The sequence below is a fragment of the Gopherus evgoodei genome, chromosome 1, assembly GCF_007399415.2.
Source record: "Gopherus evgoodei ecotype Sinaloan lineage chromosome 1, rGopEvg1_v1.p, whole genome shotgun sequence".
Taxonomy (NCBI): domain Eukaryota; kingdom Metazoa; phylum Chordata; order Testudines; family Testudinidae; genus Gopherus; species Gopherus evgoodei.
Window position 1 is genome coordinate 76,195,510 of NC_044322.1, and position 17,639 is coordinate 76,213,148.

General features: G+C 42.4%; 1 protein-coding gene across 1 annotated transcript in view; it reads left to right on the forward strand.

Annotated features, from left to right (window-relative positions):
* Positions 1-17,639, forward strand: part of PIBF1 (progesterone immunomodulatory binding factor 1) — a 195,693-nt gene that overhangs the window by 92,245 nt on the left and 85,809 nt on the right. The window contains 1 exon segment of the mRNA XM_030566449.1: positions 13,206-13,371. Within this exon segment, the coding sequence (XP_030422309.1) occupies positions 13,206-13,371 (166 nt within the window).

Below are 17,639 nucleotides of genomic sequence, written 5' to 3' on the forward strand. Positions count from 1 at the left end.
CATGTCTATTTGAGATGCAATCACTTTTGACAGAACTCTGGAAGCTTCTGTAGATCAGGAAAAACCCAGTCTTTCAGGAAAGCTGTTATGCCCAAAAGAGAATAACAAAACCTAGCATTAGTCAAAAAATAACAGCTTTATAGGGAAATACTAACTTTTCTTAGCTGTGGCAAGTTTAACTGTACTCCTGATGAGTGACTTTCAGGTCAAGATAAAGTGTCTGATTTCAACCTGGTTCAGGCTTTAATAATTATAATGGAGTACTGAGAATGGAGTAATGGAAAAAGTAGTATGGGGAAATTGTTAAACACCTTCTTCTATTTAAACTGGTTTTAAAGTACCTATGCAACAAAAAAGGCAAAATAATTGCACATACCACAGAACAAAATTAACTAGAGAACAGTAGTAACTAGAATATGCTTTTAATCAAATCCTAGGTATAAAGTCCAAACTGGCTGGTCTCAACTGAGAAGAAGGCCCCTTAGCAGAGAGTCCACTGCTCTGTGCAAAACAACTCTTATCTCAGGCCTGACAAACTCTTTATACCACACAAGTGTCTTGAAGGGTATTTATTTGTAAAGGGTAAATGTAAGGTATCTACATAAATCTCATAACTTATTAAGACTTATAATCATTGCAAGATATACTACAGATAATATTTAGGCAATAATATAACAGTATTGGAAGTAGTACTTTATGGTTTTGAAAGAAAGTATCTTTTCACTTTGGAGACTTCTTGTTGAACAGGGATGTTTTTCATGAAAGACTAGATCCTTGTTCCTGTGAAGCCAGCCAGTGCTGCAACCATTGAACTTCAGGGAGGAGGAGGAACCTACTTTATTAGACAGTAAAGGTAGCTATTAATAAGTTTAGATCCTAGTGTGCATTTTATGACTTAGTTTTGCATTGTAAACCATTTGTTTTCCATCATTCTTTTTTTTCTAGCAGAATCTCCATTTTTTCTTAATTAAACCTTCTATTATTTTATTAAAAGTGCTGTGGATTATACAGGAGCAGGGGCTTAAGGTAAAAATAGTAAACTGGGGTTCACCGCTCCTTTGAGGGCAGAGGAGCTGGGATTTCTCTGAGTTGCAAGTGCCAGGGACTACATATCATGGGGTGACACTTCAAAGGGACTCAGGGACTGGTGTGCACCTATTGTTAATCTGCAAGGCAGAGACAGGATTTGCATAGCCCGGCGTAGAGTGCTTGAGTGGCTAGCAGGCTTCTAGTGTTGGTGGCTGGGCGTTAGCCCCCCACAAGCAAATCTCTCTCTCTCTAGAGCCAGGGGGCAGCAAGGTGACTCATAATCACGGGTACCCTGAGAACCGTCACATCTCACCCGGCTTACATGCAATAGTTTCATTCTTCTAAATTAAATTTAAAGGAAAAACAATGTCTTTATATGTACACCTAGGTTCTAGTTAAGGAAAAGTCTTCATGATAACCTCAAAATGTAGGGGGGCAAATGCTATGCTGTAACAAATTATGCAATGAAGGGATGAATCTGTCTTCATTAAAAATAAATAAATGAATAAAAGCCCACCTAAAAGATCTCAAAGCAGTTCTTAAAGTATATATTTAGAGGGACACTGGCAAATTAATTTTAACAGTGCCATTAAAAGTAGCAGCAGCACCACCATTCTGACTGCTTTCCCTCCACACTGGGAAAAAAGACTGCTTCTTCCATTGCTCCACATAGTGACCTGCCCAGTATATGTCACCAAGTGACAGGTGCTATCACAAGGGTAGGCAACCTATGCCACGCATGCCAAAGGCGGCACATGCTGATTTTCAGTGGCACTCAGAGTGCCGGGGGTCCTGGCCACCGTCTGGGGGGCTCTGCATTTTAATTTAATTCTAAATGAAGCTTCTTAAACATTTTTAAAACCTTTTACTTTACACAAAACAATAGTTTAGTTATACATTGTAGACTTATAGAAAGAAAAACATTAAAATGTATTACTAGCATGCGAAACCTTAAATTAGAGTGAACAAATGAAGACTCGGCACACCACTTTTGAAAGGTTGGTGACCCCTGTGCCTATCATAAAGAGCAGTTAATGTGTAATACATTAGTGCACATGAGAAATCACACTCCGGAGGGTGCATTTTCCCACTGTGTAGACAAGCCCATAGTCAAAGTGTTTGGAGAGAAGAGTTGACTTGTTTGTCTCGTGTACTGAAGTAGAGTAGAGAATACTTGCGGGATAAGGTTTTGCTCTCTAATCCCAACAGAATGAACAGAGAGGTGTTCAGTCCTCTTAAAGAAGGAGAAGGGAAGATAAGTTTTGCAGAGATTGCTGTTGAGGTCCATTTCTTCTGCTCAAAATGACAATGGAAGAATAGCTGAGAGAGACTGGAAGAGATGAGAGAGGTACATAAACTTGAGAGGCCAGGGAAAGAGATGGTGGAAAAAAATAAAAGTAGTCATAAGTGAAGAAAACTGGTTTGGTTATGCAGTTGGGGCCTTGATTTACACAGTGGTTACCTTCTTGAAAAAACACTGTGCAAATAGAAATTAAGTAAAAAGATTACTATGGGTCTATGGGGAAAAAGGGTTAGGTTCCAGGCTCACAAGATGACACTCCCTAATTTATCTAATACAGGTTTTATTAAAAAAAATTAATAAAATTTAAACTTGCTACTGAACTTTACTGACGTTGAGGATGAACTTGATATGATGATAATGCTGATGTTGTTGAAGTCAGAACTCCGAGGGTTGATCTCGGGTGGCCGAGGAGTGTGGAGCAATGGCATGATCAGCATGGGAACACTTGGGTTGGCCCAGGCTGCAGGTGGGTGGCCAACGACGGGGTGAGGAAGGGAGGAAGGAGTGATGGGGTATGAAGGAACTGGGCTCCCTCCTCTTACCTTCTGAAGCTGGCCTTGCGAGGGACGATGGACACTCTCGCCAGGGGCTCTCCTGGCCTCAGGTGCACACCCGGGGAGCGGAGTGGAGTTCGTTCTGGAAGACATGAAAAAAAACTGATAATGGTCAGTTCAGCTTTCGTCTGCATATCTTTGTAAATTTCCCTGTAAGGAGCCAGTGTACCCTCAAGTTCTCTCTTGAATTTCAAGCTATGTTCCATGAACGGATCCTTAGCGCAAAAAAAAAAAAAGTCTGAGTTTCTTGGCCAATCGAAAACCCTTATCTTCATTGTCAACTGCAGATTCAGTGTCACCCCCACCTCCTCACTGTCCTTCTCACTGGTGCTTGACTGAATCAGCTCTTCATCATTGATCTTGGTGGTGTGGGACTCGAGTGGTTGCCTGGAGATTGTCAAATTGCTCCCTTCCAGCACGACAACCCAGCTCTGTAATTTCCTCCACCTCATGCCGCATTTCAGGGAAGCCATGAAAATCGTTCACTGCCTTTTGCCACAAGTTTTACCATCATGCATTGATGGTGGAAGGCTTTATTTCATCCAGAGACTCTTTTATATTTTTAATACACTGTGCTATGGTTTAATCCTTCCAGCACTGGGTCACTGTTAAACTTGGATCACTATCCATAGCATATAGGATGCAGCGAAAGGTGCGGTGAATGTAATAAACTTTAAAAGTTGCGATGACACATTGGTCAAGGGGCTAGAGGAACGATGTGATGTTTGGAGGCAGGAAAAACAGCTCCACTGTGGGCTGCTCAGCCTGAAGGCTTGCAGGGTGGCCCGGAGCGTTGTCAAGGATCAGTAGGACCAGCCAGGTTCTTTGATGCCAGGTAGCGTTTCACTTCATGCACAAAACAATTATGAAACTAGTCCATAAAAAGCACTGAAGTGACCCACGCACGCTGATTAGACCTTCAAAACACTGTTTGCTGATATTTATCTTTTCCCTTGAGCACACGGGGGTTCTGGACTTGGTAAAGTAGCGTTGGCTTTACCACAAAATCCCCCATTGCATTGCCACAGATGAGAAGGGTCATTCAGTCTTTCGCAACCTTGAAACTGGGAGCAGATTTCTCATTTTTTGAAAGACAAATTCTGTTTGGCATCCGTCTCCAAAATAAGCCTGTCTCATCTGTGTTAGGTTACAAACTGAAGCAAGCTTTTTTCTCCTCAGTGAGTTCAGCCAGCTCAGGTGGAAACCTTGCTGCTGCTTCATTGTCCGCAGACCAATTTGTCATTATGCAGCCGTATCTCCTTTTGAACTTCTTAAACCATTCTTTGCTGGCTATAAAGTTAGATTCTTTGGTGCAGCATCCTGTTTTAAGTGATCGTACAATCTCTTGAATCACTGGCTCATTCAATGAAATTCTTTTCTGTGCTTGTCCTCAATCCGCATGTTCAGTGCTTTCTCCATCTATTGTATGGTAGTATCACAAGTACAGAATGACACTTTAGCATCCCTCACCTGCGCTGCTTCCCGCAGCCCCCATTGGCCTGGGACGGCGAACTGCGGCCAGTGGGAGCCGCGATCGGCCGAACCTGCCAACGCAGCAGGTAAACAAACTGGCCCAGCCCGCCAGGATGCTTACCCTAGTGAACCACTTGCCAGAGGTTGCCGACCTCCGTCATAAGCCCTAGCCATGGATGATGAGCCTTCACCCTTAGCAAGCCTATCCAACATTTCCATTTCTGTACTAAAGTCAGCACTTGTTTCTGCTTCTTCACACATGATGCATAACTTTTTGAGCCACTTTCTCTCAATTTCCTCTTTGAGCTCATGGTAGACACTTATTAAGGATGATAAATAATGAGTAAAGGCAAAACAGACAACATGATGTTTAAGAGACAATATCCGATCATACTGAGTGCAGTATGGTGGGGGGCGGGGGGAGTGAGAAGCGACCAGCTGATTCTAGGTGCATCTGCACATCTTGGCAACCACACTACACCGTGTAAAAGTGAATCCAAACCGTGTACAAAAATAAAGGGTTGCAATTAGTTGACCGTGCATAACAAACCGTCCAAAAAAATACTGTCTAAATCGAGGCCCATCTGTAGAGGGAGAGGAAGGAAAGAAAATGAAGAAATAGGAAACTGAGTGAATCTAAAAGCCATACACAACAAGTAATTCAGGCCTCCTTATTGTGGTTTCCTTGTAGAAATGAGGATCACAAAGGGCGGGAGTGACTGGTTGAGGCCCCAAGAGACAAAGATTTCCATAACTATTTTGTTAGGTGTTCCTATAACTCTTATCCCAAAGCTTATAGGTATTGCCAAGACTTAGATTTTTATTTCTTCTTCTTTACTCCCACCAGTCTTATCAGCTTACTTTTTAAAAAAAAATCCTCCCTATAATGATTTTATTCTCCTCAGAAGAAATTTCTTACAATAAAACATCATCAACCAAGACTGATAGGTTTGTAGTAATGTGTAAACATCATTTTAACTTTTTGGATGTCTGATAAAATGTAAATAATAGTATAACATCTTAAAATGTAAAATCGCTCAGTACATTTCTGGAAAGAACAGAGAAATGACATTTTTTATTTAAATAAATAGCCTGATTTTTCAAAAGTGAGAGCACTGAGCAGCTTCTGTTGACGTTGCTTATATTTAGAGTTTTTACACTTCTGGATGATAATTTTGATAATCATTGAAGATTCTGTTTACCATGATAGCCCATAATCTAGCACTCTGGTATTAATGTTAATTGGCACTAGGTTTTTTGTTTGCAGAGCTTATGAGAAACAAGTTCTGTTCTACTGGTGTCAAGACTGCTCTCACAGACATTTTCATGTAGTCTCCCTACCATGCAGCTTAAAACTGTAAGGAATGGCCCAAGGTTGTCTACCTGTGACAGTCTCCATGGCTTCTCTTGGAATGGGATAGTGATTTCCTTGATGTCTGTGTAGTCTCATCTACTAAACTAGTGGTATCAAAACAATTCTCGTTCTCTCCTGGATGATATACCATCAAAAGATGTTCTGATGCACATCTGAATTAAATACGGGTGATGTGTTTGAAGAAAGTAATATTTACAGCCAGTCTGTGCTTCATTGTTATACGTAACACACATGCTTGTCCACAGTCTACTGTGAGGCTGGAAATAAACCAACTGGTTGTGGTAGTTTTCTCTGAAACTCAAGTATAGTTTAGAAAAGCACTGATTCATTGAAGTCGAGATAGCTGAAGGAGAGCTAGCTACCTTGTCTACACTGTCCCTGCAAATGATATTATGGAAGCACATTACACATATCTTAGTTTCAGTTCAGATGTCACTAATGAACTACATTTGTATTTGTGTGTGTGTGTGTTTTACAAGAACACAAACATCTGAATGTTCACATGTCTTTTACTTGATAATTTGGGGGAGTATTTTAAGAATGAGTATGTATTTCTGAATATTCTTTCTGTTTGTAACTATGTCCAAAATTTAATTGCTTTTTATGTCTTATTTTTTGGAAGAAGGACAGAGGAAATATGTTGCTTTTGTTGTGCTTTATGTAACGGATATTTTACCATTTTTGGTACTTAGGTTTTAGATTAATTTAAAATAAGGTGTATTTAGTATTCATTGCTTTAAAAGACAATTTGCTGTATGATTTTTAAAGTTTATATTGTGTATATTTTTCCATCTCATATTACTGAGACATAGAAATAAGTTGCTAATTTGAGGAAAAGAAACAGAAACACACTGAAATTTAAAGACAAAAGATTCTCTCTCAACTTTGGGTTTTTGGTTTTTTTTTTTTCATATTATGGAACTTTTTAGTGCCTGGACATTGAGTGTGCAGCAGGAAAAAGCTCAGTAAATTTAAACCCCAGCTTGTCACAAACGTAAATATTCATGTAGACAAACCCTAAGAAACAGCCATTCTTTTTCATCCACATGGCTAAAATTTTCATCCAGGTTCTCAGCATCATGTGTCTTGATTACTGCAACATCCCTCTTTCTGGCCTTGACAAATACAATTTTATCCTGCTCATACCCGTTCAAAATACTGCTGCAAAGATCATGTTCCTAGCCTGTGACTTTGCCTGTATTACCTGTCTCTTTGCATGAACTCCTACCTCCAGTCAGCTCATGATGTCAGCCTCCAGCCCCCACTTGTTACATTTTCAAACAAGCACCTTTTTGCTTTCTCACGTGCTGCCACTCACACTTGAGAGAAGCTCTGTGTAAACATCTATAGAACTAACTCATCATCAGCCTTCAAATCCCTCCTTAAAATTATTATCTACTGTAATGCTGACAAAGATCTTGACAATGGGTAGGCTGCTGGCTTGCTGAGTGTGACAGAATGTACCCATATCCACACCCTGCACGTTATTGTAATAATCTTTGTACAAAGTATGCCTTGTGAGATATCATTTGAAAACCCATAATTTGCTGGTCAGTATTATACTGATAAAATGTGTGGCAGTATTGTATGTGAAATTGTAAAGTTCCATTGCATGGTGATCTTAACACATATTCCAAACTGAAATTGGCAGACAGGCCTGTCTCAAACAAAGGAATGTGTGCTCTGCTTAATTTTCATTTAGGCAGTAAACCAAGTCAGCCCCCTCGTATACCTACACCCCTCGTCTGCCCCAACCCTTTGTCCTGAGCCCCTTCCTACACACCGCACTTCCTCCTGCACCCTTCCCCAGCCCTACATTCATGTCCCTGCATGCAATTTCCCCACCCAGATGTGGCCCTCGGGCCAAAAAGTTTGCCTATTCCTGTCCTTTACTATAGACTCTCTCTCTCTCTCTCTCCTGTATCTCAGATGGAATCCTTTCCAAGGGGGAGAGGGTCTGACACTATAAAAGGGGGACAAACACCCCAAGAGACCCCTTCTTTTTCTCTCTGTCCATTGGTTCACTACAGCAGATGGGACAAGGGAGACATTGAACTGGAGAAGGGGTCCCCACCTAAGGTGGTTAGTAAGACAGCTGAGAATATGTGGTGAGAAAAACTTGCTTTGAATTGAACATGGTTTACTAAATTAGGCACCAGTTACATTTTCTTTATTTTTCTTGTAACCATTTCTGACTTTTACACCTCATTACTTGTACTCACTTAAATCTATCTCTTTATAATGAATAAACTTGTTTTATTGTTTTATCTAATCGAGTGTTTAAATCAAAGTGTTTGGGAAACTCCATTTGGGGTGGCAAGATGTGTGCATATCATTTCTATTAATAAAATGATGGACTTTATATAAGCTTGTACTATCCAGGAGAGGGGCTGGGCAGTATAGAACATACATTTCTGGGGGGAAAATCTTAGATTGGGTATGTTGAGGTCACCCTGCAATATAACTAAGGCTGGTGAGAGCCAAGTATGGCTGGCTGGCTGGCTGCAGCACACACACACACATAGCTGGGAATGACTTGCATGCTGGAGGCTGTTTATAAGCAGTCCAGGCTGGAGACTACAGCAGCAAACAGCAATGTAAAGGGCATCCCAGGTTAGAGGGTAGGGCTGACATTGCTAATCATTAATCTGGATTGTATCTTGAGTATGTCACACTGAGATCATTGCCTGTTATACTGATCAATATTTTCTCATTGTTTCCTTTGACACTACCCCATCTGTCTGTCTGTCTATCCATATATTGTCTCTTGTCTTCTACTTAGATTGTAAGCTGTTTGGAGCACAGGTTGACTTTTTGTTATGTTTGTACAGCACCTAGCACAATGATCCATGACTGGAAATTCTGTGTGCAGCAATAGTATAAATAATTATATGTATGCCCCAATTCTTGGCAACAGCACAGACAATGGTGCAGGGGGAGATAGCATGTCCCCATTTGATATAGGGAACCAGTTTATGATTACTGTGTCAGCCTGGCCTGAAAAGACAAATATGGCTCAGTGTTTACAAGTTTTTGTCTAAGTGGATCTCACTCCAGATGTGAGATTGGAATCTTTGAATAGGAGTTGGTTTTGCTGTGCCATGCATGTCCTTGGGTCCCCCACATTTGAGGGCATAATGTGTAGATCAGCCATAATCTTTTCTTTCCCTCTTACCGCCCATAGCAGTGAGATGGAACAAGCAGTGTGTACTCTTGAGTATAGTTACTGTCTTGATAGGTCTAGGGACCACTAGTTGCCTATCTGCATCTTTAGTACCTAAACGCCTTTAAAAATCTGGGCCAAGCTGTTTAAAAAGCAGTCTTTTTTTTTTTTTCCCATAAGTAGCACTAATAAGAGACAGGCAATTTCTTCTCAAGGAATATCTAAATGGTTATTATATTTCGATCTGCTCTCACATTGCTAGTACACTTCTTCCTCCAGACATCAAATCGCATAGTGCTCAGGCTGCTTCCTTTGCCTGGTATAGAAACATTCTCATATCTGAAATCTGCGAGCCAGCTACTTGGAGTAATTCCTTTGTTTTAAACCATGTCTTCTAACTGGCTCCAAGATCAGATGCCAAATTTGGTAGAGACGTGTTAAGGGCACTATTTAGTTAATGTCAGTCAATCCCATCTTCCAAGTGGGACTCTAAATTCCAGTCACCTAGAGTGGAAGCCACATAGGCACATTGTCAAAGAAGCAAAAAAGGTTATTTCTTCGAATAGCCACTGCGTAGTCCCACTTTTAGGTTCAAAGTCCCTGCGCTATTTGTTTATATAATTAGTTCGTCATTCCTGTTTTATTTCTTTTAAAAGAAAAGCGGAGATGCCCATCTGTCATGGGTTTTGTCTGCACACACAGGATTGGGAGGATGGCTCATGCTCTCCTGCTCATGGGGAAAGCTCTACAGGCCTACTCAATTAAGCTGGCACTGAGTAAATCCAGCATCAGCTCTGAAGAGTGTCCCTCAGGAGCCAGTTTGACTGCCTCTTCTCCCATGGAAGAAATATATCCATTTGGTCACTGTCAAGATCAGGTTGGCCTAGGAGACCTAACAGTGTGCCTAAAGTGGCTTTCTGGCCATTAGATGCAGTTTCCAAAGGAGCTGAATCTTAAAACATCTCTGGCAGCCAATTATAGATCAAGATCTGGATCTGCAGTGGAGCACAGATCTGGAGCTTCTAAAAAAAAAAAAAAAAAAAAAGCTGCGTACAGATCTGAGGGCTGACGTATGAATCCAGATTCAGGGTCAGATCCTGGATCCAAATTTGACAGCCAAACATGCAAGACTGCCAAATAGGGTTGCTGAAAACATCCTATTACCTGGGTTCCAGCCAGCATGAAGAGCTGACATCTTTGATTGTTGAGAATCACTTGTCTGGTGGTTCTATACCAGGGATCAGCAACCTTTGGCACACGGCTCACGAGGGTAAGCACCCTGGCAGGCCAGGCCAGTTTGTTTACCTGCCACATCCACAAGTTCAGTAGATCATGGCTCCCACTGGCCGCGGTTCACCTGGGGGCTCAGGGAAGCGGCGAACCGTGGCCATTGGGAGCCATGATCGGCTGAACCTGCCAATGCGGCAGGTAAACAAACTGGCCCAGCCTGCCAGGGTGCTTATCCTGGTGTGCCGTGGGCCAAAGGTTGCCGATCCCTGTTCTATACCAGTGAGGCCTCAGATCCACACAGGTCAGGGGAGTCCCATTCTGCATTTCCAAAACCATGATCTTTGAGAACTGCTTACAATACTGATTCTGTGCTTAACATGAGCAAGCAGATCTAGTATGGAGTCCTTACAATACTGGAAAGGAGAAATGCATTACAAGCTTTTGATCAGATCAAAGGATGATGGGTCTGTATAGGATAGTGTTTTCACATCATGCTTCCCATTTGGTCATATTCAGATACACACACTCAATGCTCTGCTTTGTTTGAAAGTGTGTTTGCCCCTTATGATGATTGTATATCAAACCCCTCGTCCTGTAGCTGTGAAGAGAGGGAGTGAGTCTTACGCTCATTTATTATCATAAATCTTAGATTCCAGTTTGCTTCTTTCCACAGCTGTCAGTTCCAATAGTTCTTCATAGGAACTGTTGAAGTTCTCTTGGGTTCCCAGCCTATCCCTAAAGGCTAATTCACACCCCTTCCCAGGACTAGGTTTAGAAGACTCTAGCTGTTGAACAGCTGACAATCTAAGAAGTAATGCCTGGATCAGAAACTCCTTTACAATGTGAGTGTACTATATCTATCTCAGTTCTATTGATTCTGAGATGTCACAATCTGAAGATTTTTCTGCTATGCAGTCTCTGCAGGAGAAACAGGTTACAGTGTCCCTAGATCTGTCCAGAAAGAACTGCCCATTGGCTTCAGAGCTTCTCTATAGCCCTCGAATGGGAAGGCAAAAAAGAGACCTATCTTCTTCAGGAAATTAAAAGGTGCATTGCCAAGGTTCTGTGGAGAAGTTACAGAGTGCTGTAGATCCCTGTTTAGATTTAAAGCTGTATATGAGAAGCTAAAAGAACCACTGATTAGTCCTTGGATACATCATCATAAATATTGATGATCCATGTATCTGATAGCTCATAGGAGGAAATTTTATTAGATATATATTGAGCTCTGGGCTACTTCAGTTATAACTAGCTCCTCATTCTAAGCTAGGAACAGGTCTGGTACTGACTCCACCATGAAGGATGCAGTGTCTAGCTTTGGATCGCCCCCCTGTCAGGATAGTAGAAACATCAAGGCTCATCTATCCTTAACTTAACCAAGTCTTTCTTTGATCTGATAGATGAGGTTTTTTTTTCCAATGGAACAGTCAGCATTTCAGAATGTTTCAGTAAACCTTGCTTCACTCCCTCTCATCTTCTAATAAACAGACGCATATAATGGTCAAGACATCCATCACCTACACATAATGGGGTGTGAGGTTTATTTCCTGGCTACAGTGTTAAGTGCAAATTGTCATATATCATACAACGTGGATAATAGGACTCTATGGCTTGGGGTAAAATGCTCTCTGGTTGTGCTAATCCCCTCACAGAACTCTTCCTAATTTCTAGTGTTCCAACAAGTGTTCCAATTGTACCTTACCTTTTGGTCTTTTTAATGGCAGTAAGTTTTCCATTACATACCTTGTCCAGATGGAGCCAAAGCTTATCTACAGGTTCCCCAAACCCTTGGAGAGATGGAACTGACACAAGAGGAGTCAGTCTGTCACAGTCTAAAGGTTATCCATGTAGTGCACAGTGTTTCAGAATTATCATGATCTGACAGAGCTTCAGCCTCCTGGAATTGTCAGCCCTCATCCAGGACAAAGGCAGGGTCTGTGGCATTCCCTAATGCTGTGTCTGTCACACCATATTGTATGGCTGATACTGCAGCTATATATGTGGTTTTTAGCAAAAAAAAAAAATTCTTATTTTGGGGTGTGGGGGGAACAGGGACTGTGTCTTGGGGAGAGCAAAAAGATAGAAATGACTTACTTTACTCTTTTGGCAGTTCTGCTGTCCTGTTTAGCTAGTACTCCTATGTCAGCCCACGTTCCTGGAGGCCAGTTGAAGAAGAAATAAAGGTTACTTTCCTGTAACCATAGTTCTTCAAGATGAGTCTCTGCATATTCACACTCCCTACCTAATTTCCCCACTTTGGCGTCTCAGGTTAGGAATTAATGGGAGGAACTGAGAGGTCGTTGGGGCCACTCCCCCTTTTATCTCCTTGGGAACTCTCCAGGAATCAGGAGAGAAAGAGGAGGCGAGTATCCCAAGTGGACACTGCTTTCCAGAAGGTTCTGGAAGCTTGCAACTCAGGTGCCTTCATCCCACAAGTATGAGAATGCAGAGTCTTATCTCAAAGAACTAGGCTGACCAGAGGTCCTGATTTTATAGGGACAGTCCTGATTTTTGGGTCTTTTTCTTATAAAGGCTCCTCTAACCCCCCACCCACTGTCCCTGTTTTTCACACTTGCTGTCTGGTCACCTTACAAAGAACTCTGGTTCGTTTTTAGAAACTGTGGTTCTTCAAGAGGTTGTCCATGTGGGTCACATGACCAGCCCTCAATCCTTGCTTTTTCAGAGTCATCTTTACCTGGGATTCTAAAATAGCAAGGAAACTAAGGGGTGGTTGCTCTGCTCTTTATTCTGTCATGTGGGTGAGCATGAGGACACATAGGGAACAGGCATGGGCAAACGGACATTTGTATTGAAAGATTCTGATCTCTTATACATGAGGTTCATACATACCTAGAGTGGGATCCACACAAATGACAACTTGAAGAACTATTACTTCCAAATAGAGATAATGTATAGTTTAATCTTAACAGTGGTTGTTAAACTCCGCATTTTTTTAACAAAGATTCTCCTCTTTGCTGAAATCTGTGCCATATACTGAAAAGATATACAGGTATCTTTTTGCTGTATCTACATGTATCCTTTTTGATCAAACCACACAAGTACTTTGATTTTTTTCAGGTACAGACAGTTGCAACTCAGCACAGAAAGCAAGGTGGCTGAACTTCTCCATCAAAGTAAATTAAAGTCCTTTGAGAGTGAACGTGTTCAACTCATGCAAGAAGAGACAGCAAAGAATCTCTCACAGTGTCAATTAGAATGTGAGAAATACCAGAGAAAACTGGAGGTACGTTACAAAAGGAATCTGTGGGTACGTCTACACTACGGAAGTATTCCGATTTTACATAAACCGGTTTTGTAAAACAGATGTATAAAGTGGAGTGCACGCGGCCACACTAAGCACATTAATTCGGTGTTGTGCGTCCATTGTCTGAGGCTAGTGTCGATTTCTGGAGCGTTGCTCTGTGGGTAGCTATTCCGTAGCTATCCCATAGTTCCCGCAGTCTCCCCCGCCCCTTAGAATTCTGGGTTGAGATCCCAGTGGCTGATGGGGCAAAAATCATTGTCGCGGGTGGTTCTGGGTAAATGTCGTCAGTCATTCCTTCCTCCAGGAAAGCAACGGCAGACAATCATTTCGTGCCCTTTTTCCCTGGATTGCCCTGGCAGACGCCATAGCACGGCAACCGTGGAGCCCGTTCAGCTTTTTTTTACTGTCACCATATGTGTACTGGATGCCGCTGACAGAGGCGATACTGCAGCGCTACACAGCAGCATTCATTTACTTTTGCATGATAGCAGAGACAGTTATCAATCATTCTGTACTGTCTGCTGCCATTGTAAATTGGCAGTGAGATGATGGCTATCTGTTGTTCTGTACCGTCTGCTGCTATCATGAGTGCCCCTGGCTGAGGTTGGCCGGGGGCGCAAAGGCAAAACTGGGAATGACTCCCCGAGTCAATCCCTCCTTTATGATATCTAAAAATAGTCAGTCCTGCCTAGAATATAGGGCAACTGTACTAGAGAACCAGTGTATCAGAGAACCAGAGAGCACAGCTGCTCCGTGTCAGATCCCGCAGAAATGATGAGCTGCATGCCATTCACGGGGGTTGCCCCTGCAACAACCCCACCCGTTGCTTTCCTTCTCTCCAACCTTCCTGGGCTACCGTGGCAGTGTCCCCCCCCATTTGTGTCATGAAGTTATAAAGAATGCAGGAATAAGAAACACTGAGATTTTAGTGACATAAAATGAGGGGGAGGCAGCCTCCTGGTGCTATGATAGTCCAGGCAGGACATTAAGCAGTGTGGGGGAGAGGAGCCCAGCATCCCACTGCTATGATAGTCCAAGCAGTACAGAATCTTTTCTTTACACATGAAAGGGAGGGGGCTGATTGAAGCTCAGCCCCCAGTTGCTATGATAAAGAAGGTTACCAGCCGTTCTGTACCATCTACTAGGAATAACCAGGAATCATTCCTATTTTTACCCAAGCGCCCCCCCCGGCCGGCCTCACCTAAGGCCAGCCAGGGGTATTCAGCAGTTATCAAGCATATTGTACCGTCTGCCACTGGGGAGGGAAGAGGAGCAGATACTGCTCTTTACTGCCGCAGCATGGCGTCTATCAGCAGCATTCAGTACACATAGGGTGACATTAAAAAAAGTCAAGAAACAATTTTTTTCCCTTTTATTTCACATGGGGGGAGGAGAGTGTACATTGACGAGCTATACCCTGAACCACGCCGGACAATGTGTTTGAACCTACAGGCATCGGGAGCTCAGCCAAGAACGTAAATACTTTTCGGAGACTGCTGTGGACTGTGGGATAGCTGGAGTCCTCAGTCCCCGCTCCCTCCCTCCATGACCGTCCATTTGATTCTTTGGCTTTCCGTTACGCTTGTCACGCAGCACTGTGTAGCCTGGAGATTTTTTTCAAACGCTTTGGCATTTCGTCTTCTGTAACGGAGCTCTGATAGAACAGATTTGTCTCCCCATACAGCGATCAGATCCAGTATCTCCCGTACGGTCCATGCTGAAGCTCTTTTTGGATTTGGGACTGCATCGCCACCTGTGCTGATCGGAGCTCTATGCTGGGCAAACAGGAAATGAAATTCAAAAGTTCGCAGGGCTTTTCCTGTTTACTTGGCCACTTCATCCGAGTTCAGATTGCTGTCCAGAGCGGTCACAGTGGTGCACTGTGGGATACCACCCGGAGGCCAATATCGTCGATTTGTGGCCACACTAACCCTAATCCAATATGGTAACACCAATTTTAGCGCTACTCCTCTTGTTGGGGAGGAGTACAGAAACTGATTTAAAGATCCCTTTATATCGATATAAAGAGCCTCGTAGTGTGGATGGGCACAGCGTTAAATCAGTTTAACACTGCTAAAATCAGTTTAAACGCGTAGTGTAGACCAGGCCTGTGATGGGTTCTCTCTGGGGTGCCACCTGGAACCGGGGTACCACTGAGCCCCCCTGACCCAACAGCCTGGGCTCCCTTTACACTACTGCAGTGACCAGCCTGCCAAACCCTCTCCCAGGCTCCAGCCTGCACTTTTACCAGCACACATACAGGTAGGGACACACCTAGCTGCAGTCACATATGGATACTGTGATTAGCTCTGCATGGAGAGGCTTCAGCTAAGGAACTTCCCAGCTACTCAGGTATGCGCCCGCCCTCTGGGTTGTAAACCCAAAATTATACCATCTTGCGCTGCACAGAGAACTCTATGTGGAGAGGAAATATACAACAGCGTTCTGCTTCGAGTTATGACTTCCACACACACTGGTTTTAGACAAAGCAAAAACAAGTTTATTAATTACAAAAGAAAGATTTTAAGTGTTTATAAGGATAGCAATCAGATCAAAGCAGATTACTTAGCAAATAAAGCATGCAAACTAAGCTTACTATACTACATAGATAGGATATGAATAGCAAATTCTCACCCTAAATGATGATACAAGCAGGCTGTGGATTCTTAAAGGGCAAGATGTGCTGGCTTGTAGCTTAGAAACCCCAGTTGTTCCATTCATAGGCTAAAAATCCCTTTAGCCTGGATTCAGCACTTTCCCCATTTCAGTCTCTCTATTCCTTGGGTGTTTTCAGGAGTCTTCTTGCACGAGGAGTCAGTGAAGAACCACGATGATGTCAATCCCCTGCCTTATATAGCTTTTACATATGGCTTGAGCCCTTTGTTTCAAAGCTTGGTTCCCACGCCAGTCAGTGGAAAAACACTAGCATCCCAAGATGGAGTCAAGCACCAGGTGACCTGATCATATGTCCTTGTTGTGTCACATCAGCCATGATTCAGAGGCTGTTTGTAGCATCCTCAGGAACACACACCCACACCCACCAACCCCACCCCGGACACCCTACCTGCTTCTAAAGCCTATTGTTTTCTCCTAATGGCTCATTAACCTGAATGGCCCTTCCCAGCCAGCCATCTAGACTGAGTGTCATTTGCCTAGTGGGCATGCCCCATTTGTAATGGATATATAGATAGTATTCATAACTTCAGATACAAAAATGATACATGCATACAAGTAGAATAATCATATTCAGTAAATAACCTTTTCAATGATATCTTACATGACCTATCTTGTATAAAATACATCATAGTTATGCCATAATCATATTTCTATGCATAATTTGGGGTTCAGTGTTACACAATTTTTTTTTAAATAAAAGTTATAGAACTTGCAATGGAGTAAAAATTTCAGATGTTATAAAATACACAAGGAATTGGCATTGACCTTGAAGGCTGATGAAGCAAAGTTTATTGAAACTAGTTCTTCCTAACGCACACAAAAAGTGGGATTGTAGGTAGGAAGAGGAATGGAACAGAACAATCCTTCATGAAGAGAGATTGAGACCCCCTTGCATTACTATTTATTGTTAAAAATTAACATACTTGTTCTGAAAAAAAATTCAACCTGTGTCGTACAATTCTACCTTTCTTCACTAGTTACAGGTGTACGTTCCAAAATTGTGAAACCCATCAAGGAAAGAGGAACATTATATTGCTGGAGAAGGAGTTTCCAGCCCTTAGATGGGGCACTCATATCTTTTTTAATTAACTTTTTCTGTTTAATCTCTGTAAATGCTTTGTTAAAATGCCCTGTGTAAATATTTGTTAGTATCATTAAAGTTTCCCATGACTAGAGGTTACTTGAAATTAAATTGAACATTATTGCTATAAATTCTAACTCAGGCCTTGGCTACACTGGCGCTTTACAGCGCGGCAACTTTCTCACTCAGGTGTGTGAAAAAAACACACCCCTGAGCGCTGCAAGATACAGCGCTGTAAAGCATCAGTGTAAACAGTGCCTGCGCTCCCAGCGCTGCAAGCTAATCCCCATGAGCAGCTGGAGTACGTGCAGTGCTGGGAGAGCTCTCTCCCAGCGCTGGCGCTGCGACCACACTCCCGTGGCAACGCTTTGAAGTTCCGAGTGTAGCCATATCCCTAATCTTTTCCAATACAGTATATCATGCTATAATACGTATTATTTATAGAATACTTGTCATTTTATTAAATGATGTAGTAACAATCATCTCCATT